Source organism: Prinia subflava (genome assembly GCF_021018805.1).
Source record: "Prinia subflava isolate CZ2003 ecotype Zambia chromosome W unlocalized genomic scaffold, Cam_Psub_1.2 scaffold_2cwr_NEW, whole genome shotgun sequence".
Taxonomy (NCBI): Eukaryota; Metazoa; Chordata; class Aves; order Passeriformes; family Cisticolidae; genus Prinia; species Prinia subflava.
Genome location: NW_026960607.1, coordinates 66997 through 88291, shown reverse-complemented (window position 1 = coordinate 88291; position 21295 = coordinate 66997). Strand labels below are relative to the sequence as shown.

General features: G+C 48.0%; 1 protein-coding gene and 1 long non-coding RNA gene across 2 annotated transcripts; one reads left to right on the top strand and one right to left on the bottom strand.

The window, feature by feature from the left end:
- Positions 1 to 5250: 5250 nt before the first annotated feature.
- HAND2 (heart and neural crest derivatives expressed 2) lies at positions 5251 to 7662 on the bottom strand. Its single transcript, XM_063424273.1, has 2 exons — positions 7061 to 7662; positions 5251 to 6052 (listed from the first exon to the last, which is right to left on the bottom strand). The coding sequence occupies exons 1-2, from the start codon at positions 7613 to 7615 to the stop codon at positions 5954 to 5956; spliced, it is 654 nt and encodes a 217-aa protein (XP_063280343.1). The 5' UTR covers positions 7616 to 7662; the 3' UTR covers positions 5251 to 5953.
- Positions 7663 to 7961: 299 nt separating this feature from the next.
- LOC134564961 (uncharacterized) lies at positions 7962 to 14020 on the top strand. The gene is made up of 3 exons (XR_010083720.1): positions 7962 to 8591; positions 9009 to 9101; positions 13890 to 14020. It is a non-coding gene; the product is annotated as an uncharacterized LOC134564961 (long non-coding RNA).
- The last annotated feature ends 7275 nt before the right edge of the window (positions 14021 to 21295 follow it).

Here is a 21295-nt window from a genome sequence, read left to right as displayed (position 1 = left end):
AATAGACGGGACCGGCGAAGCGATTCTACTGCTCTGCATTAAAATAGAATTGTACATTTTTTTCTCCCGAGTCCTTTGGGCAACGGAGGGGCTTGTTTCTGCTTTGAACAGCCTCCACGGTTAGTAAATGAAGGGCTCTGAGACGCGGGCCCGCTGATCTCCATTGTTTCTCTAACAAATCACTGCTGTTCCCAGAAGGCCGCCCCGGGCTGCAGCCGTCCCTCGCCCGCAGCCCGGGGCTCGCAGAGCTCTGCGCCTTGCCCGGGCGGGCCCAAGGACACGGCCCGCTCTCCGCCGGGATCCGAGCGGCTCCAGCCCCAGGACGACAGACACCCCGGGGAGACATGCAGGGGGGATAGCCTCGGCCCTGCCACAGAGCCGCCACCAGTCAGAGGTTTCCCATAAAGGACAGAAATAGGAGAAAAGGAGAAATGTTTGGGTTTTGTGGGGGGTTTTTTTGGTGGTTTTTTTTTCCCTTTACTTTAACAGCTTTTTAAAAATTCACTGAGTCCCGCCCGACTCCCTGGCTGGATGGCTGTGGTGGGAAGCCGAGCTCACAGCATACCGTTTGCACTGATTCAGAAAGGAAATGTTCCTTTTCCTTTCGAGATTACAGATAGACACAGAGGAGCATTGCGGTATCTTAGGGGGTTTGTTTTATTTTATTCTGCTGGAACAAAGAAATGGAAGTATTTTTAAATTTATTTTTAGGGTCACACAGGGCTTTGTTTTTCTTTTCTCCCTCCTCCTGGCAAGCGTATTTTACCGCGAGAATTTAATCCTTCAGATAATTTGTCCATCATTATCTTTTTCCTCTGGAGACGAGATCAACTGCTTTCTCATCCAGCCCCCCCGCCGCTCCTTCCTGGTAGTAGCACTGATTGTAATGTACAGTTGGACAAGTGTCAGCCGTCCAAGACTGAGAACAGCCACTGGTGGCTTAAGCTGTATTGATTCAATTATTACTTTTTTATCTCCCTGGGGGTAAAAAATAGAGTGATACGAAACATTAAAAAATTGCAAAGTAAAAAGTTTGTCAAAAGAAACGTATCAAACCTGTTCTTGGGTCCCGCTGAGCCAAGGCTTCCACGCTGGCTGTTCAGCGTTACCGTCAGCCAGCCCCCGCTCTCAATTAGAGGCGATTCATTAAGATTTAATGGCAGGTGCAAAGCCATCCCCTTGCCAGCAGCACTGCCGTTCGGGTAGGGAATGATCTTGTTTTACAGCAGCCTCCAACTCTCCCGGCTCTTTCTAAGCTTGACTACCACTTTGGGTAACGGGATGTCGGCGCGCCTGCGACTGCCCGCACGTAAGCGTTGTACTTCGCTTGGCTAATTTCTCCCTGCCAAGACACAAGGTGGAAATCTGCCTGGCTCGATATTTATTTTGGAAGACAGCGCTGTGAGCGAATGCGGCGGGAGAAATCGGGCTGAGATAAAGCGCTGGGCCGGGGGCTGGGGGGAGCGGGGTGGGGGAGTAACCCCGCCCGCGGAATGCTCCGCTTCTGCTTTCTCGAAGTCCCGAACAGACAAATAAACAACCTCGGCGGCAAACTCAGAAGAGCTGGAGCCTTCAGGGTTCAAAACTGGGCTGTACCGAGGAGCCCCGGGGCTGGAGCGCCGAGTTCCACTGCACCCGCATCCCAGCTGGCGGCCGCGGCCGGGCCGGGGCTTGGAAAGCTTCGCCGTGATTACACCCAAGTGGAGAGCAGGATGGCTCCGAGCCGTCTGATCTGACGTCAACATGTCTCTAGCTCCTCGCTGCAAGATAGAGGGAGCAGAGCCGGGGGAGGGACGGCTCTAATCATTCCCAGATGTCTCTAATAGCAGATATAAAGACTTATATAGTGTCTGAGAATAAATTTGTAATCAATGCTCTAAAATCGCATCATCAAAGCAATGGTATTTCTAGAGGAAAATGGGGTTGGGGGGAGGGAAAACTGAGGAAGAGGGAGACACACACCAGGCTGGTTTGGAAGGGGAAGAGGGAGGTGCAGGGAACCTCAGAAATCCCTTAGCTTGGCGCATCACGTGGCTTTGCTAGAATTTATATGAATATATAATTCGGATAACAACTCTGTTTTACTCTCCATTGTATGTGACAAGCTGAAACAGCTGAACAGTAATTGGCCAACTGGAAATAGAAAAGATCGGAACTGGTTTGCAAAGGCACATATTTCATGGCCCGCAGAAAAAAAATCCCAAATTAAAAATATATAAAACATTGATAAGCCCCTCGTTACAGCAGAGAGGATTATGTATGTAGGCATGCAGAATGCGTTTCCTTCCCATCGCTACTTGGAGATTTCTTCTGGGGGTATTTGTGAGTCGCTGGGCGAGTACGTGTGAAAAAGGAGGATTAAGGTTAGGCTTCCAAGCGAAAAAGGAGGATATTTTGCTGAGAGGTTTTATTATTTAGCTTCTCTCTCCACCTCCTTGCCCACCTTTCAAATTCATGCTGTCTCCACGGCATCCCCTAGTCCTGTTTATATCCCGCATATGGCCCGGCGCTTGTTCTGGGGGAGTCTGGCTTGGCCAAGAGGCCCCGCTGCACCTCTTCGACAAAGATATCAAACGAGAAATAATTATTGCAATAATCTTTTGAGGCAAAGAAGAGCTTCTGGGAACCACGAGGGAAAGGGGGAGTATGTGCGAAAAAATAAAATCCCCAGACCACAACACAAAGCAAAACGAAGGAAAAAAAGCCCCGCCACATTTTTTTCTCTTTTGCCTCCCGGAGTGCAGGCATGGCACACACATCCGACAGCAGCGAGGTCCCTCATGCTGCAGACTCCCCCAAAACTCAGTACTGCCAGCGGCTGACAGGCACGCTGCCAAGCAGCGGAGCACAGAGCCGGCACCTCGCTGCGTCCCTGCTTTCCAAAATCCGGACGAGCTCTAAAAACCCACGCTGCTGTCTGCCTCGGGACCCCCAGGGGACACGCAGCCGCTGGGGAGGTCCTCGCCTCCGTGCGAGGGAGCGACCGCTCTGTTTCAGGCGTGCAGCCGTGCCCGCACCCCAGGGAACCGTGAGGCCGCTCCCTGGGAGGGAAGGGGAGGCGGGACGTCACCCGGGGGAGTTTTGTTGCTCTTCCTTTTTAAGGGGAGAAAAAATTAAAAATGCTGTGTTCTCTTGAGAGAGAGCAGAGGGCCTCGCTCCCTTAGCCATGAAACGAGGCTACAAGCATAAAACACGGATCCGTGAGTCAATCTGAGGGTCAGGGCTTCAGCCATCCGGCTGCTCTCCACCCTGCCCTCCCTTCTCCCTTCCTTCCTGCACCCACAGAGAAAAGTTGCAGAGTGGGAAAGCCTGTTATGCGTCCTCTTACGTGCCTTTAACCTCGGTAAAAGCTCTCGAAAATGTTTTGGCCTCGAGGAATTACCGGACAGATCGACGGGCTGCCGATGCCCCCAGGTGCGGGAAGGATGTGGAGCGCAGCGCTCCGCTGTTATCAGGCCTTGGTTCCGCCGGCAGAGAGCTGAGGCCAGGGCACTGACATCCACATCTACCATCAATTTACCTTCTGCTTCCCCATTTAGCTTTTAACCTCAAAACCTACATTTTTGTGGGCTCTGGTCTGTCTAGGGGGTCCTGTGATTTAGCTGCTGGAATGGTTGCTCCCGAGAAAATAGCAACATCCTCGTTAGTGAGCAATTAAAAGAGATCTTTCTTAGCGGATTCAGAGGGGCTCTCGGTTCTGATAAACTGACTTTACAAAACCGGAAAACTATTCATGGGGAAATATTAGACAGGCGATTCGGAGATTGGATATCGAAGCCGCCCGCCGGTCCTACCGCCCATCCCCCGGAGGAGCTGCAACCCGCTGACTCGGTCGAGGGAAGACACAGTATCTGCAGAGAGGCTGCCCGTGATGTGCCCCACCGCAGCATTCGCAGCCAACCCTCACCCCTTTTATTTTATCCTGTGCCGCTAAAAATAAAAAAAAAAAATTAAAATGTTTGAGCAGGGAACGCAGAGTGCGTGAAGCTCCAGTTCATCATCTGGGCAACTAATAGGCAAGGAAAAGCAAACAAGGGGGCAGATTCTTCTCTCCAAGTGTTATAAACAGAGGCAAGTATCTGTAAACACAGACTCACGCCGGAGAGCAGAGCCGGGCTGCCTGACCCGACGGGAGGGAGGGCACATCACTTTAGTCTGGTTGTTGTAACCCCGCAACCTCCCCACTGTCAGCAGGGGCGGCGAAACGGCGCAGGGGCTCCCTTATCTTTTTATGGGCAATTGCACATCTACCTACGCTTACTGCTGGGTCTCGTTGGGAACCACTTCCTGAGGCGCGGTAGCACGGGAAGGCCGGCAGGTATGCAGCCCTGGACCTGGAGATAGAGCCAGCTTGGTTTGAGGTGATTTACATAAAAGTTTAAAACACGAGCCCTAATTTTATTATGGAAAAGGTGGAAAACCTTGCCCTTAATCAGGAATGGACAAAAAATAACTAGACCAGCTTCCTTTAGTGAATATAAATTTTTTCCTTGCCTGACTACAATACAGAAGGATGTCAAGCATTTCCCAGCATTGGACTCTGCAGCTCGCCCTGGTACTGGGGAGCAGAAAAATCATCAGACTGGCAACGGGACCCTTGTAAAGGAGTCGATACACAGGGCGAAATATTTAAGGGAAGAGAGATCCTGTTGGGGAAGCAATGAACGTACTAAAGAGACAGAGCATGGGCTGCTGCAGTCTGCAGCTGGATAAGAAAGGTTAAAAATAATTATACTCGTTGTGGCGTACTGGAAACGTGCAACCCAGGAGAGTTTTAGGAACCATAAAGTTAATATTAAGTTCACCGTAGCTCATTGTAATTCTTACATATTCCCTACAGCACAACCTCCACCCCCACACCCCCCCCCCCCCCCGACCCCCGCAAATCCCTTTGCCTTGTTCGCTCTTTCTTCCTTGACGTAAAATTACCTGCTACACAATCACTCCGAGCAAAGCCCACCAGCCTCCCTCGCCTGCCTCCGGCCCCGCTGCGGGCCCGCGCCTGGCACCGCCGCCCGGGCTCCGGCGGCACTAAAACCGCGCATCTCTGCTCCTCCTGACCCGCCCGGGGTTTGCACCCTTGTCCATTTCCCGTTCGCAGTAGGTCTCCTGCATGGAGAACACCACCACAAGAAATTCCTATTCAGATGAACTGCCGGTTTCTGTTCAACACTCACGGGGCTGAGAGATCCCTCCCTCTACCCCTCCTTTCATTCAGTCACTTGTTTAAAAATAAAATTAGGACCCGTCTTTATAATTTAGTTTACTTCCGAATATTTTAAATATTATGAAAAAAAAGCCATAAACAACGTTGTTATTCAAAACATTTTGAGGTATAAAACATAAAAAGATTTGGATTTTCTTTTTTTTCCTTTTTTTTCCTTTTGTTTTGTGAAAAACACACACAGTGGTTTATTGAGTACTTACAACGTTTACACCTTCAATATTAATTAGATTTCACTTTTTCCCTTACGGACGGAAGTGCACATAACCAGTAACTGTTGAAAACATCTTCAAATACCGAACGACCACAACAAAATTACAACACTAAATACCGAGTCAATCGAAAAATTGGTGCAGCTGCTTCTGTTGAAATATAGCTTTATAATCCCATGAATATTTATATCCAAAAGGCCAAGTATTAAAGATACACTTCACATACTCACTAATGCCAAGGAGGGATGATTTTTCCTTCTCTATGGTTCTGTTTTCCCCACGTGTTTTATACACAGCAAATAACATTCACAAAACATTTAGAGACATTACCCCTTATCAAGCTGGAGTTTCCTCTTCATATATGGAATGTTTTTTCCCTCTCCTTCAAATATCCACATTTTGGGGGGTTGGGGGAGAAATTGCACATAAATAAACTGGATGATTCCAAACACAAAGAGTCCTCAGAGGAGAGCTCACTACCGAGACTAAGAGGACGGCTCCTCCAGTTCTGCCGTGCTCACTGCTTGAGCTCCAAAGCCCAGACATGTTGCGGCCAGCCAGTCCTCCCTTTGGTTTTCTTATCGTTGCTGCTAACTGTGCTTTTCAAGATTTCGTTCTTGGGAGACAGGATGCGAAGGGAGAAACAGAAAGGGGAGAAGAGAGAAAAAAAAGGTTAGATATATTCCTCTCCTTTCTAGGTCTCATCTGCTCTGCTTCGAGATCGAAAACTACGAGGAGACCCCAGCTCATCGAGGCCTGCGGGCTTCAAGAGACATAACGGGGACCTCCTCGGGATCTCGCCGCGGGCGAAGCCGCCGCCCGTGGGAGCGGCCTCGCGTCGTGCGCGACCTCCCGTGGACGCCGGCGGAGAGCGGTTCCCGCTCCGTGCCACCCCGCTGCTCTGTCGCGGCCAGAGCGCGGGGCTGGGAGGCTGAGAGGCGCCAGCCATCCACGGGGATTACGATAAGACCCCCTTAAACCATCCCCTCCCTGATTGCAGGGAGAAGCTAGGCACTGGCACGTAGCGGGGTAAAACATCGGACTTGCGGCCACTAACATGTGCGGGGATCAATCACACGCGAGCACGCCATGGGGCCTACACGAAATTCGGCTTGCGCTGCCTCGCCTAAACCGACTCTCGCATTAAAAATCAAAAAAGTTGAAGCGCCGAGTGCAGAGGCAGGAAAGCCTCTCGCGGCAAACCTCGTACTTGCCGAGGGCTTAAAGCTGGGCTGGATTTAGCAGGTAATCATGCCTCCAGATTTTCATTTAAGAGAGCAGAGGCTTGCCTCTTGCGAGATCACGGTTTGGGATACGGGACGAGCAGCAGCCCAGGAATAACCTCCCCGGGGGGCCCTAATGCGGCAGCCTTTTCCCCGCGGCTGCTCTCAGCCGCCGGGTCGGATCCGGACGCCGACGGCCGCTCGCGGCTATGCACGGTCCCGCTATTGGCCCTCAGCTACGGCCAGGGACCAGTGGGACCGAGGTGTCCCCCATGGCCATGCCCCGGCGACTCTGCCCAGCGAGAAGCCGGGTGCGCTCGGATGGGGCGCCAGCGCACGATCCGAGCAGCCTCCCCTCCGCGGCTCCCCCGCCCCATCTCGCCCCATCCCGTAGCACTGACCAGCTCTTTCTTCCGCTTCTCTTCCTTCACGTCTGTCTTCTTGATCTCTGCCTTGAAAGCCTCCGCCTCCCCGTTCTGGTCGTCCTTCGCCAGCAGGTCCATGAGGTAGGCGATGTAGCTGGTGGCCAGACGAAGGGTTTTGATCTTGGAGAGCTTGGTGTCGGCGGGCACGTTGGGAATGCACTCCCTCAGCTCCGCGAAAGCGCTGTTGATGCTCTGAGTCCTGCGCCGCTCCTTGCGGTTCGCCGTGCCCCTGCGTTTCACCGGCCGGGGCCCCCCGAGCCCGGGCGGGCCGTTCCCGGGCGGCACCCCCCCGTAATGGGAGTGGTCCATGCCCGGCGCCCCGTTGGCGTACTCGGGGCTGTAGGACAGAGCCATGCTGTAGTCGGGGGGGGACATCTCCGGGTGGCTGCTGATGAGCCAGCCGTGGAAGTAGGTGTTCTCCTCGTGGCCACAGCGTGTGGCGGCGGCGGCGGCGGCAGCGGCGGCGGCAGCGAAAGGGTAGCCCTCATGGTGCACCACCGGGTGGTGGGGGAAGCCGCCCACTAGACTCATCCCCGCTCCCTAGAGCACCCCACCCCGCCCCCCGGGCCCCAAAACAAAGGTTTCCCCTCCCCCCCCGTCGCAGCGGCGGGAGATGCTGCCCGCCGTTCACCCCTCAGCACTGCCCCTCTGCCCGCTGCGTCTCCATAGGGCGCTGCTGCAAAGTCCCCGCGGGTGCCCGAGCGACCCCCCCTCCCCGGGCGCCCCCGCCGCTCATGCGTTGTGCCTCCACCTCCACCTCCTCCTCCTCCTCGCCCGGGGCCGGGTCTTCGAGGAAGCGCGCACAGGAAAACAAACAAACAAACAAAACAAGCTATGAAGAGATGTCGACCAAAACAAAATGTCTTGGGTTCCCAACCTGGGATCTTCCTTGCTTCTTGCTTCCCTCCGCTCTCGCCAAGTCCTCCGCGGCCCGGCCGGCTGGTACTTACACGCGGCCCCCCTTCATGCGCCCCCGGCTCGGGGCGGGCGGCCCTGGCTCTGCCCTGCGCGGCGGCGGGGCCGTCAGTGCTGGGCGGGCGCTCGCATCTCTGCCCGCCCCGGCGCGCCTCTGTGGCATCCGCGCCGCTCGGGAGGGCGCGGCGGCGGCGGCAGCGGGGCTCGGCGCGGCGCGGGGCACTGTCAGGGCTTCCCGGCCCGATCTCCACGTACAGATACATGTTTAGGGCCGCTTGGGTTAATATATGTCGTCAGAAGCGGCGGTCGCCAATGGCCAGGGCGGGGGCGGAGCCCGCCGCCCTCCGCAATAAAACTTTTTGATGTTCGCTGTGCTAATTGCCGAGCTCCTCTTTTAGGATTGGCTGCCCCTCCGCATCCCTAATGTAATTAAAACAAGGGGGGGAAAATTATCATGGAGGCAGAGGTTAATGCAAGTGTTTAGCAGATGCCTTACAGTAAAATCTGCATTAAAATTTTTTGAAAAACCCAAACAACAACACCCCCCCCCCCAAAGTCATTAAAACTTAAATATCGGATAATCTCAAACCAGGTACAGTATGGATCCAAGAAGTTTCTTGGAAAAAAAATCTATGTAAGAGCTTGATAGGCTCTGAGGTTGCTTTGGCAAAGTACTTTGTGCCGGTCCGGTAGAGGAACAAAACCACTTCGTAGAGCGCTTCATCGGTGCCTGATCGCGACAGGCATGCCCCAGCAGAGCCCCGATTTATACTCTTATTGCTGGTTAATACACACCACAAGATCGCTAGTTTCCGTGAGGAGGGAGGCGAAGCTGCTCTGCCTTGCCTGTCACCCTGCTTGCCACCTGGGGTAGCATGAGCTGGCTCCGGCTGCGTGCCCGCTGACGGACCGAGGGAGAGGAGCGCTCGAGGCTTGGACTGGGATGGTTTTGAAAGAATTGTTTTGAGACATTAACAAATAAGTCCGACTCTAACTGATTCTTTTCCAGCTTACTGCCTGCGCCTATGCACCTCCACCAGCGTTCACCCGAGTGACTCAAGCGCCTGAAATCGGTTTCATGCTTCTTGGACTGGTATGATCGGTAAGTAACCGAATATTTTTTACAGGGTGTTTCGAGCTAATTTTCTAGCTTTTACTAACAAATATTTAAATATTTCTCAGCATTCCTGCTTTTGCAATAAAAAAACGACCAGTATCTGCGGAAAGCAGGTTTAGTTATCGAAAGGGAGTAGTTAAATATTTGCTTAACGGCCAGGCCAAGGAGGAAATCTCCTGTAGCTATTTAGGTGCTTTGCTTTAGTGAGCTTGAAGATATTACAAAAGAAAAATGTATCTCAAGCTGTGATTCATTAATAACTCGGAGGTGAGGTGCATTTGTTGTCATCCTCAAATGGAGCCGAGCACTACTAAATAGCTGCGAAATACCAAATACCCATCCTTATTTGTGCTGGCTGACGCCTAGACTGATTTGGCGTATATTGAAATGCAGTTCTTCAATATAAGCAGTGCGGAAAACTGTCAACAGGAGCTGAGAGGTCATAAATTAAAGAAAGAGAGAGATGGAGGAGTCTGCGAAAGAAGGCAGCAAGAACTGTGGTCCAATTACTGCAGCAGCTTAATGCACTCTCCGGCCCCTCTGCAGAGGTGGTGGGAAGTACCTCGGGGGAAGCGCTGGGTGCTGGGAAGAGGGCGAAAATCAACTCAAAGCCCGGGGAGAAGAGGCAGGCTGAGCTCGGGCGGTCCCGACGTGGAGAGGGCTGCCGACGGTATCCGGCGGCTAGCCAGAGTTGGACCTAGAGAGATGTGCACGGAGCACAGACATGCAGGTTTAAGTTTTTCTAAACATATACACATATGCGTGAGCGTCTGGGTATAAACTGAGTAGGAAAGTGAAAAACTAGTCCAGATGTAGAATTGATGTATATACACATATATCTTATACGTACACACACATGCTTGTAACCAGCTGATGGATATCTATATCTGTATATGCACAAGCACATTTGTATATATTGTGCTATCCCAAGGAAAGAATGTGTTTGCAGTGAGGATTTTTAAATGTAAGGAAGGCAGTGCAGGCAGAGCCCTGGAGTGGCCAGGCAGCGTGCCCCCGCAGCTTGGGATGAGATGTCTGCAGGACGCAGCCTGCAAATCCACCCAGTTTCTGCAGTGGTTCTGCAGCTTTGTTTTGCTGCGATTTATTCTTGATGGGAAAAAGAAGTGGACACTGTCAAGGCCGGAAAGTTATATTGGCTTGCAAATGGGAGTGTGTTTCTTTACACTCTCCCTGTTTGTGTACGAGCTTTCCGATACACTGCAGGTTAGACTGCAACTGTGACAGTCTCTGCGACAGGACACTATGGCCACTCTGATAACATCTCCAATGATGAAGGAAACAGAAAACATGAGACAGAGAAAAAGTAATAAAATATACAGGAGATATCGATTAGAACACCAGTCTCTAAAGCTAGCATCATGACTTCCTAATTAACTTTGGAGAAAGAGGATCTCTAGATAAAGCACCCAGAAGGATCTTATACATATGTATGTTTTCCTCTTATCCTGACAGTTATTTATGGGTTTTATAAAGCGAGTTTTAGAGCAAATGCAACTCTCTTGTCCTCCCTCAGCTTTTAAATACTCAGGATTTCCGATCATGGGTTGTAGCCTTTTCTGTTTGCTCCACATGTTAAAAAATGCTGCAGCTCAAAGTACCTTTCCCAATACTATGCTCAAAGTCCGCTAAGAAGCACCAGCATTTTGCCAATCTTACACTTATTGATTTGATTAGATTTTTTTTTGTGCACAAATCATATGGTGAAAAAAAAAAACCAAGGAAAAAAAACAACAAAAAAGAAAAGAAAAAGAAACCCTTGTCTTATGTCACTTTATTTCCCTGCCAAAATAATTGCATGTTAGGCGGCTATTTATCTGGGCTCTGCTGCCAAACAGGACTCTCCCAGCTTGCTATAATAAAGAAATTTTGGTGGACACTGTGCCGAGGCTGGTTTTCTCTTCCTCTACCCGCTTTTAAAAATTTATTTTATTTTTTTCAGGAGTCGGTATGTGGGGCTGCGCGGTTAGGTTGTGCCCTGCGATTGTTGCCCCTCCAGCCCCGGAGCCCTCTGCAGGGCCGAGCGGAAGGGCTGCCCTTGCCCCCCGGTGGGTGCCCCGCTGCCCGGGGAGCGGGGCCCTGAGCTCAGCACCGCTGGGACCACCCGCTGCCCTGGCCCGGCGCTCAGTCGCCTCCGGGCCGCTTATCGCCAGGTCACTTCTCTCCTCCGGGCCAAGACTAGGGTGGGAGTCGGGAAAACAGAGCAATAGAGCTGTGCTCACCCATCCCCCCCCCCCCAGACTTCTGTGAATTAAGCTAAATTGCAAATTAAGCTAATTTCTCTGAATCAGTCGGGGAAAACCGTATGGAAACGGGGAAGAGATGCCGACGCTGGGTGGTCGGAAACCCCTATCTGCTGGGGACTCCCGGGCTGGCTGACTGGAAACACTGGGGCCACACCAGGCCAAGCCCTGTAAGGAGCAAGCCAGGGGCAGAGAGGAGCCTCACCGGTGCCTGGGCAGCAAGCCCGATCATTTGCTTTTTTACAAGATCTTTCTTTTGAGGGGAGTCCAAAATCGGTGGGACGATTATGGGGACAGGGCAGCGGGGGGAGCCGCAGTCATCACTGAGGTGCCCGGTACCGACGCCAGTCGTACTCATCTCTGCTCCATGCAGCAGCACCGGGATCTCCCTCCATAATTTTCATTAAAGCAAAGAAATAATCAGACACACGAAAGGACCCCAAGGGCACCCCATCCTTTGCTTTTGAGGAGCTGCCCTGGCCAGGCAGCCGCCTCGGCGTCTCTCCTTCCCACAGCTCCCTAAGTACCGGGGTGCCGATTCCTTCTCCTTTCTCCGGTTGCCCACCGCATCGCTGAACCGCCCGGTGCACGGCTTGAAAAGCTGAGATGGGTTTGAATTTATAGAGTGCATGATGTCATTGACCCGGGACCAAACGTATCAGAAAGGGGGACCATTCTCGGATGGATTTGGGAATGCTGGAGAATCCCGTGTCCCAGGGATGCGAGGCATCATATATCTGGGGCATTGCTTAGGAGTTTGTGAAAGAACAGAAACATGCAAGAAAAGGGATTTTTTGAAAAGAGGCACGGAGAAATATGATTTGGAGGTCAACCTGTCAGTGCGGGTTAATGAAAAGGACTTGTGCCTAATGGGCCTGGCTTGCACCCTCTCTTGTCCTCACGCAACCTGTATTTCAGCGCCCAGGGCAGAGGACGGGATCAGGCCCAGCAGGCCCGAATTAATCGCTGCCCTTGGAGGTGGAGGAACCCTGGTCTATGTTACTGTTATCGGCAGTGAACGCCCACATATTTCAGGCATGATAATCTTGCAGCTGTTGTGTATACAAAAAAGAAAAAAAAAACCATTCAGGCTTGAGAAAAACCCAAGACACTGACCATTTTGTAAATTGCAACGATTGGTAGTAAGCGCGGGACCCTACGCGTTTTACCACTGCATGTGCAAGCAATTATTTGAGGATTGCTTGTATTTGTGACTGAGTATCCAGAGTTGCATTTAGACCCTGGACAGGAATCAGGGAAAGAAAAGAAAAACATAAAGGATTCCAACCAAGACCCCTTCTTTGTCAGAAGAATGGTAATAAAGACCCTACAAAATTCTGCAGTGAACGCAGCGTGTCTCTATTTATTGGAATTGTTATATGCATCTCCTCTACACGCACGCATGTATAAACACGCACATGCATACAGACAAACACGCTGTTTTTACATGTAGTATTTGTTTGTATACCCGGGAAAGAACATCTCAAATTGCTCTTGAGCTCGACTGATGAAATAGCTCGTGAATGTAATTGCCTTCATTAAAGAATATTTTGTTGTCCAGCATCTGAAGTTCAGACGGTGGAGGAAGAAGAAGGCTAGGCTGGCATCGTTTGTGTTTAGGTTAACAAAAATCAACACTTCTATTGTCATTCTTCATGGAAAGTCTCCATTTAACGAGGCTGGGGTTTAAGAAGCCTTCATAGATCAAAGGTAACCTCGCTTGGCTTAAGAGGAAAATCCCTCTGGAGCAGTGAAAATTAGCTGCAATTTGGCCCTAACTACACACCCCAAAATATCGGCAGCGAACTGCCGGTGTCCCCTGCCCAGTATACCTGCTGCACTGCACCCCGCTCCCGCTTGCCCGGGATCGGCTGCGGCACAGGGCTCGTCCGAAAATGCAGCAGCTGAGTCCTACAAATGTCGGCTGCACAATTGTTGCAAGCATCAGCCCGTACCGCAATTCCTATATGTGTATCTCGGTGTAATTGATCTGGCTGAGTGAGGTCTTTTTGGTAATTTGGATACACCAAGTCTCCAGTTAATGACATATAATCAGCCTTTAGGTCACTTGGTCATTCTCTTATTACAAACTCTTCCTGCTCTCTCTGATCTCCTTTCAAACTAAATTTCACACAAACAAATAAAGCAAGACAGGGACAAGTCCTTAAAATGCAAGAGTGAAATATTGGAGAATTGCTCGTGGGGAACTATAAACATTTTTAAAAAGAAAAAAGCGAAAAGATAGGACAGAACATCTTATCGAGAAAGAGTGCATTGTGTACAAAATACGGAGGGAAAACTGTCTGGCTTGTGTTAAAAGTGACATAAAATTAAAATAAAATAATTACAAAGAGAAATGGCATAATGTAAACAGAATACAGGAGATTTTACCAGAAACGCACGGCCGCGTACCGTAATTTGTTCATACAGATGATACAGCCCATCCGTGGATATACAAAATGTTTATTTGATGCGCTTTAGATGGAAAAAAAATATTTACTCTTCTTTTCAGGAAAGTTAAGAAGACAGAAAATGGAGAAGTGAGTGTCATGTACCTCCCGAGACCTGGAGGGAAATGGAGCCACGGCCAAAAGGAGTGGGTGTAAATGTGACAACAAAAATAAATACTTTATATCACCCTGCAGAACTTATTTTACTAAGTCAACACTTTGTTTTTCGTTTTTCTGCAGTTCACCTTTTCTTTCCTCTAGGGAGAGACAATGCTCACTTTTTATTAGGCATTCCCTAAAAATTTATTTTGATCCCTGTCCAGGTGTGTATATATATACACATATATAAATACACGCACACACACACATATATATATAATCAACAGGCTGAGGTTCATGTGTGAGCAGAAGCTGGTGCGGTGACCGGGAAGAGGGGCGATCAAATGCTCTAGGAAAGATCCCATGGCCCTACAGGCTGCAGGCAACTCATTGCAAAGCTCCATTGTTCGGAGCTGAAGTTGATCTATTAAATCGAGAACGGGGAGATATCAATGTCGTTCAAGTGTTAGAACTTCGAGAAAGCAGCCTGCAGGAGAGGACTACTATCCACATTCCCTCACAGGCATTAGCGCCTTTCAAAATATTATCCGTATTTTTTCCGGGGATCCCGTTCGTGTGTAATACGGGGCTCAGACCGGGGCTAATTGAGCACGTAGCGTGTGCGAGGTTGCGAGAATGAGTGTGGGGGCAGGCTCACACAGCAACAGAAATGGGAGCCATGGATAGAAGGAAAGGAGTGTCACAGGCCATCGCGGAATGCGTGATGGTGTGACGTATCTCGTTATTAGTTCAATGCGTTCCCTGTCTTCGGGATTTCCAAGGGACATTTTTAATTTTTTTTCCCGGCCCGCCTTTGGGATACTGGGTTGAAGCACCAGCCCGTAGCTTGGGATACTGGGTTGAAGCATCAGCCCGTAGCCACACGGCGATCCGACCCAGTACATCGAAGGGGCGGTGGGATGCTCCTCCGGGAGCCCCGGGGATGCTCAGCCTGCCTCGGCACTGCCCGGGCGGGGCCGCCGGCGCCCGTCCCGCCGGTGCTGGAAACACCAAAGGCCGCGGGGCGGAGGGCTGGCCCCCTCCCATCGCACCCTACGGGAGCGGCCCCAGCGGGCTGGGGGCGGCTGGAAAGGGTTAAGAGCTTCCCCTCCTCTCGCTGTAGCCCCCTGAATGCCACTGCTTTCCTCTAGAGGTATAATTAGGGAAACCCTAACTGCTATTTTCAACGTTTCCTCAATCAAGCGCCTTTAAATAAAGCTCCACAAACAAATTGGCGGCAAAAAGCGCAGATCTTGTCACGGGCGAGGCCAATTCAATATTTCACCCTTGTTTGCTTTGTAATTACAGCCTGGCTTGTGGCTACCTGCACGCTGGGGCGAGTTTCCCTTGCCAGCCCCCCGTCCGCCCCTCCCTTCCCGCCTCCGCCGTACAGCCCCGCAGACACCTTTCCCTGCGCTGGGAATTGAGCGGGACCGCCCGCGGGAGCCGCTGAGCAAACGATTTCGGTCAAAACTAAAAATTTACACGGAATCTCCCCGGCTAAATGCTTATTTTTTAAAATTTTTTTTCAACGTCTGTTCTGCAGCCACAAACTTCAGAAGCCACGAGCTTCCCCTCAGCAGAAGGGATTTTCCCCGACGCCGCCTTGCCCCCTCATCACGGGGTCAGGGACCAGGCAGGCGGCCCGCCCGTCCCCAGGCAGGGCACTCCGAGCAGTGGGTTTGATCTGCGGCACTCGCTCCCTCTCTCTCTCTCTGTTAAGCTACTCTTATGATTTGTTATGCTTTCCACAGCTGATTATTCTTGTTTGACTGCTGTGCTGAGCTGCTTTAAATCTTCGTCAGGAAGAATAAAAGTTAGGACTGCTTGGACGGGTTCCTGCAGCCTTGCGGGCTGGTGAGGATCCACCTCGGTCACTGCACAACGACCCCTCTGCACACACCAGGTCTCGATAAGTCTCCTTACTGCGGCATCAGCACAGATCAGAGCAAATTCGATTATGTCTGAAAGCCGGAGTGTAACAGAGAAGAATTTGGCGTTTATGAACCAAGCTGCTATATTTGCTTTGCTATAAACCGACAAGAATATTTTATGATGGAGGGGAACAGTGCAACACAAAAAGGAAATATGACAATAAATCTCTTGTTATGGATTCTCTTTAGCAGCAAAACACAAGGATTCAACGGTTTTATGACTCATCTATTTTGCAGGTACATCTTAAGATACATACACAGAAAAGAATAACCCATATTCCCCCTCCCAGCCCTCCCTGAGACACAGAAATCCAACCCTGTGCCCCTCAGTTCAATGACAAAATTCCCTGAGATTTTCACAGCAGCAATGCTGGCATAAGAGTTTACATCTGACCACTGCACAGATATGCTTTGATTATTTATGGTGCCACTGGCATTACTCTTTCACAGTTTGCTGATACACAAAACTTTTAGTCAGAAGTAATGCTCCACCTTCCATCTCAGAATGAGCACATTAAGTTGTTTTCTTTCTAGTTACTCTAATACTATTAAGGTTTGAGATAATTGATGCATCCTTAAAGCTAAACTACAGCTTTAGTTTTGAAGGGAGTCTTATTTTTAGGAATGATTTGCATGTGAAAATAAAGATACATACTTCAGGGGGAGGATTTCCAAGTGGTAAGGAGTCTAATGTTCCTTGAAGTAACTGCAAGTTCTGCACTTAAAGGATTTAAACCCAATATGTTTTTTCAGTCATGTTCCACTGTAAAAAAAACCCCAAAACATCCATACATCCTCAAACTGTTTTGTATAATGCAAACGTATTTGCATCTCAGGTGCTAAGCATATTTTTTAAATGTCTCCATGCCTTGTTTTCATTCTTTCTTATGACCAAGTCCTGATATTGCTTACCCTGAGCACCTAGATCCTGGTTAAGTCACCTAGAGATCAAGAAATAGCTGGCAGGTCCAGTGGTCTGCTGATGGTCTGCAGAGATTTGGAAGTGTAGATTTTAAAACACTTGCTTCAAATATTGCACAGTGCTAATCTTTTCCTATCTCAGCACACACACATGCACACAATATAGCACTCTAAGAGACTGGTCACTTGAAGCCTAACAGCTATGAAAGCAGAATGCAGATGCAGCATATGCAGTTAAACATATTGTTTCCAAATAAGTCCTCTAAGTTGTTGTTTTTTTTTTCTCACATACAGCTAAATAAAAACACTGCTTTTTTCCTTGTGTCCATTGTTTTTTTTTTTTTTTAATAAAGCAGGCAAGTGGATTCAGAGACCTGATTTTATTAAGAAAGGTTGTAGAACAATAAGTTCAGATATGTCAATCCAAATAATGTATGGAACAACATCTACAAAAGACATCCATGGGAAAAGGACAGATCACAAAAACTCACAAATACAAACTTCATCAGCACAAGTTGTTCAGCTTCAGCCAACTTTTCATCAGAGTGGCACCTATTTGTATGAGTTGAAGTTTTGCATGTGCCTACTGTTGGTGGAAAAAAATTGTACATAGTCAAATTAGCTTATCTATCATTACCAGTCTTGCCCAGGGAGGCAGACCACACTGCAGGCTGGTTTTACTGTTTTTCACTGAGAAAAGCTGCCTGGACTGAGCTCCATTCTGTTGCACTAAAGGACTGCAAGCACTTATTTGCAGTCGCTTCAAGGACAGCTACACTAGCCTGCAGCGTGCAACATGGACAGAGTAGTAGGAAAAGTGAGTACTGTACATGCATATACACCTTTTTTTAACCTGGAGTCTAGGAACGCTGCCCTGCATACCCTGGAGTCCACAAAGGGCTTCCCCTCACTCCATTTGTGAGCTATTCATAAAGATATGTCCTAGCTTGTAAAAACAGTACATGCCCATTTTGTGTGATATGTGCATGCACACATCTGGGCTGCATGTGTGGAAAAGTAAAGGCACACACTACAAAAAATTTTACATGTGCAATTTTCCACGTATGGGTCTATAGGTTTATAATATGGCACATCTACAGTGCAGAAAGTGTCATTCTGCACAGGAGGACATTTTAAGTGGCTTTCAAAGAAAAAAAAAAAGCAGAATTGTTTAATTGGGTTGCACAGTTAGTAGAAGTTTATTTCTCCTGGTTGCTCCTGATGTTTTCTGCAAACCCACTATGATGGACAGTTACTCCTAAACAGCAACATGCACTCAGTGATCAGAAAATTTCAGATATTCATTTCTATAGGCCAATGTTATTAAAATTAAAAACATCTGCTTTGAGGAATGCAGATTTTCTGGATGTAAATACTTCTCTACTCCCACAGTAGTTTCAGCGACTCAGGGAAAAAATGTAATGCTAAACAGTTGTCGTATTGTTTGACCCAGAAGCAAATGGACCAATGTTGCTCTTCATGTTGTTGTTGTTCAGTGGACAATTGAAATTGAATAAAGGCTTTCATCTGGGAACACTTTTCTAATACCTCTGTAGGTAATGGGAGTCCTATTGCCATGCATACTGGGCAAGGGTTTAGCCCCATCTTGCCAAGAATGCTCCTGAAGAGAGAAGTTTGTGCCTGCAATAGGTTTTTAAGTGCTTGTCTGTTATCAGTTCACTGACACAGTTTTGCAGCTGAGGAGAGCAGAGAATGGAGCCCCAGCTGCCTGTGTTTCAGATGCTATCGCCTAATCCTGATTAAAGGCACCGTGGGTTGGAAATTCCTCTGCAAAGCCACGTGAGAGAAAGCTGCTCCCTTTTGCAAGCCCCTTAAAAATCACTGTGAATATTTGCGGTATGTGGGTCAGCTTGTCTTACACTGAAGCTGAACTGGGCACACTTGTTTAAGAATGAGTAATGATGTGTATTGACTGCCACACAGCACACTGATTGCTGTGCTAATGACATAAGTGCAACCAATATCAAAGGTGGAGTACCGTGGTATTTCCATGAGATATTTTGTCACTTTTGCCAATCAGACTGACTCTAAATAGAGAATAACCACTGAACAGGGGGTTGCAAATGGGAAGTATCGATTTTGTTGACATGGGAATAAAGAAAAATGGAAGATAAGCCAGGGGAGGACATTTCCCTAAACTGCATGTAGGTGGTGCATGGCTAAGAAAGCATTGCGTGATGAAGGAGTGTGCATGGTGCTACCCAGAATGACTGCAGTTAATGTCCTTTTCTTACTCAGATTCCTTAGAAATCTGCCACTGAGTAAATCTGGGTGTATCAGAAATCATGTATAAGTGGAGACTTAGAAAAAACATCTGTTAGTGTAAACTAAATAAAAACCCCCAAATACCTCAATGCCTATCTGTCTTTTAAAAAAGAGTTAAAATACTTTTGTGCCTTGTGAAGAATTGGTTCTTCCTTTGGATAGTATGTAAGAGAGTATGGAGATAGGTTCTCTGCCAGTGGTCTGGAAGACCTCCAGGCCACTTAAAATCCTGACTGTCTTATGTGTTTAAAAAAAGACTGGATGTGGCACTCAGTGCCATGGTTTAGTTGAGGTGTTAGGGCATGGGTTGGACTTAATGATCTTGAAGGTCTCTTCCAACCTAGTAATTCTGTGATTCTGTGACTGTCAGTACACCTTCCCATGACTGATGTCAGAAGGAAATCTGATATTTACAGGGTGGATGCTATGAACTTATTTATAAGAAGAAACCAGGACTTTAAATTTTAATATTGTTTATATCCTATACAAGCCAATAAACACACAAACACATACATGTATACATATATGTAGAAATCTGAAAAAACCCCCACAAAACAGGATCTAGACATTTCCTTTCAGTATTTGCATCTTAACCAGTGTTCTAGTTCAAAAGACGTGAGGATCTGGCAGGATTAGCAATATTTGCAAACCATACAGCTCTTGATAAACATCTGATGCTGCTTCCTTGGGATTCTCATGGATCATTGTCTTTGTGTGTTACATTCCCCTGTGGGAATGGTTTCTCCCCCCTCAGGGACCCCTAGAGCTTGTACCATGTAGTTTGACCCTTCCTTCCCTTTCTGACCCTATTGGCTGTGTCCCAAACTGCTCCTCCCTGGCAAGAGCTGAGAAAAGACCCTGTTCCTCTGTGCATGCCCTCTTTCCCTCTGGATACCACCTGGAATAAACATCTATACTGCAGCTGAGGGTCAGAGCCTCTTTTGGGTCCTTTATCCTGTCTATGAAATATTCCTCCAAAGCCTTCTAAGGCCTGAGCTAGCTTGGAACTTTGGAGAGGTTAAAAAGGAGGATTTATTTCATTTGTGGAGGCAAGTGTCTTCATTCCATCTGGCCACATGGAGTTTCACTAAGTAACATTTGCATGGAGTATTTCAGATATCAGTCACTGTAGAAATCTAAAAGATTTATGCCTTCAAAACTGTCGATTACAATAATGGGAAAAAAAAAGTAAAATCCATATGCTATATCTGACTTGAAGGAAATGCTTGTGGAAGGGGAACAGCTGAGTATGAGACAAATGTATTTCTTGTATTTATGTCTATGGACACTGTCTGCTTTTCTTGTTTGGACTAAGAAGTGTTGACAGTGGAGTATAAGCTAGACACTTACTCTGAGGACAGGTGATCCACATATTGTTTCCTTGATATATGAAGAACAGAAAAAGAGTTGTCAGGCAAAACTCCACCGTTGAAATCTAAAGATAAGTCTCAAGTAGCACATGAACACACAGATTCATTGCAGTCATGGGGATGCTACCTAGGAGGATCGATTCAATTTAAAAAACCCAAAACAAACCTAGATTAAAAAAAAAAAAGGTTAGAAAAGTTTTTTGCAGTGACTTAAAAATACTACAATTAAAACTATTATTAAACTAGATTAAATGAAGCGGAAATTTGCTTTCAGGCCTTAGAGCCAAGAATGTTCTTTGTGCCTCTATCCATTTTTGTGCTCTATGTACCCTATGCTGTTTACACAAGGATTATCTTGTTTATTTTACAGATATTATGCTTCATAGAAACTAATCAAAAGAATATTTCTTTTTTATGGCAAAAAGTGGATGTTGAATTGCTCAAGTTGCTTTTATACAACATTCTTGTGTTTGGGATAGTGTGATATTAAATAAAGTGTTTATAAAGTCAGATATAGTAGTTTATCAGATCTTGGGTAGTCATAATAACAAAACTGCCCTTACCCTGAGTGTTATGCACTGTACTTTGTAATTTACAACACAGCACTTGCTAAATTGCTTCATAAACCAAGAAAGTTGCCTACTAAAGAATCAATGTTATAAAAACTAAGAAATATTTTCCTGCCAAGGCCGTTTCTACAGGTTAATAGATCTTAAAGGTCCAAGAACATTTTAAGGTCTTACACGAAGTTGTTTATTACATGAAAGCATGTATCTGAAGGTGCGAGAGTTCTAAATGAGCAGTCTTACAGTCTTACAATCGGTTATAAGCATAAAGTCTTAGAAATAAGATACCAGA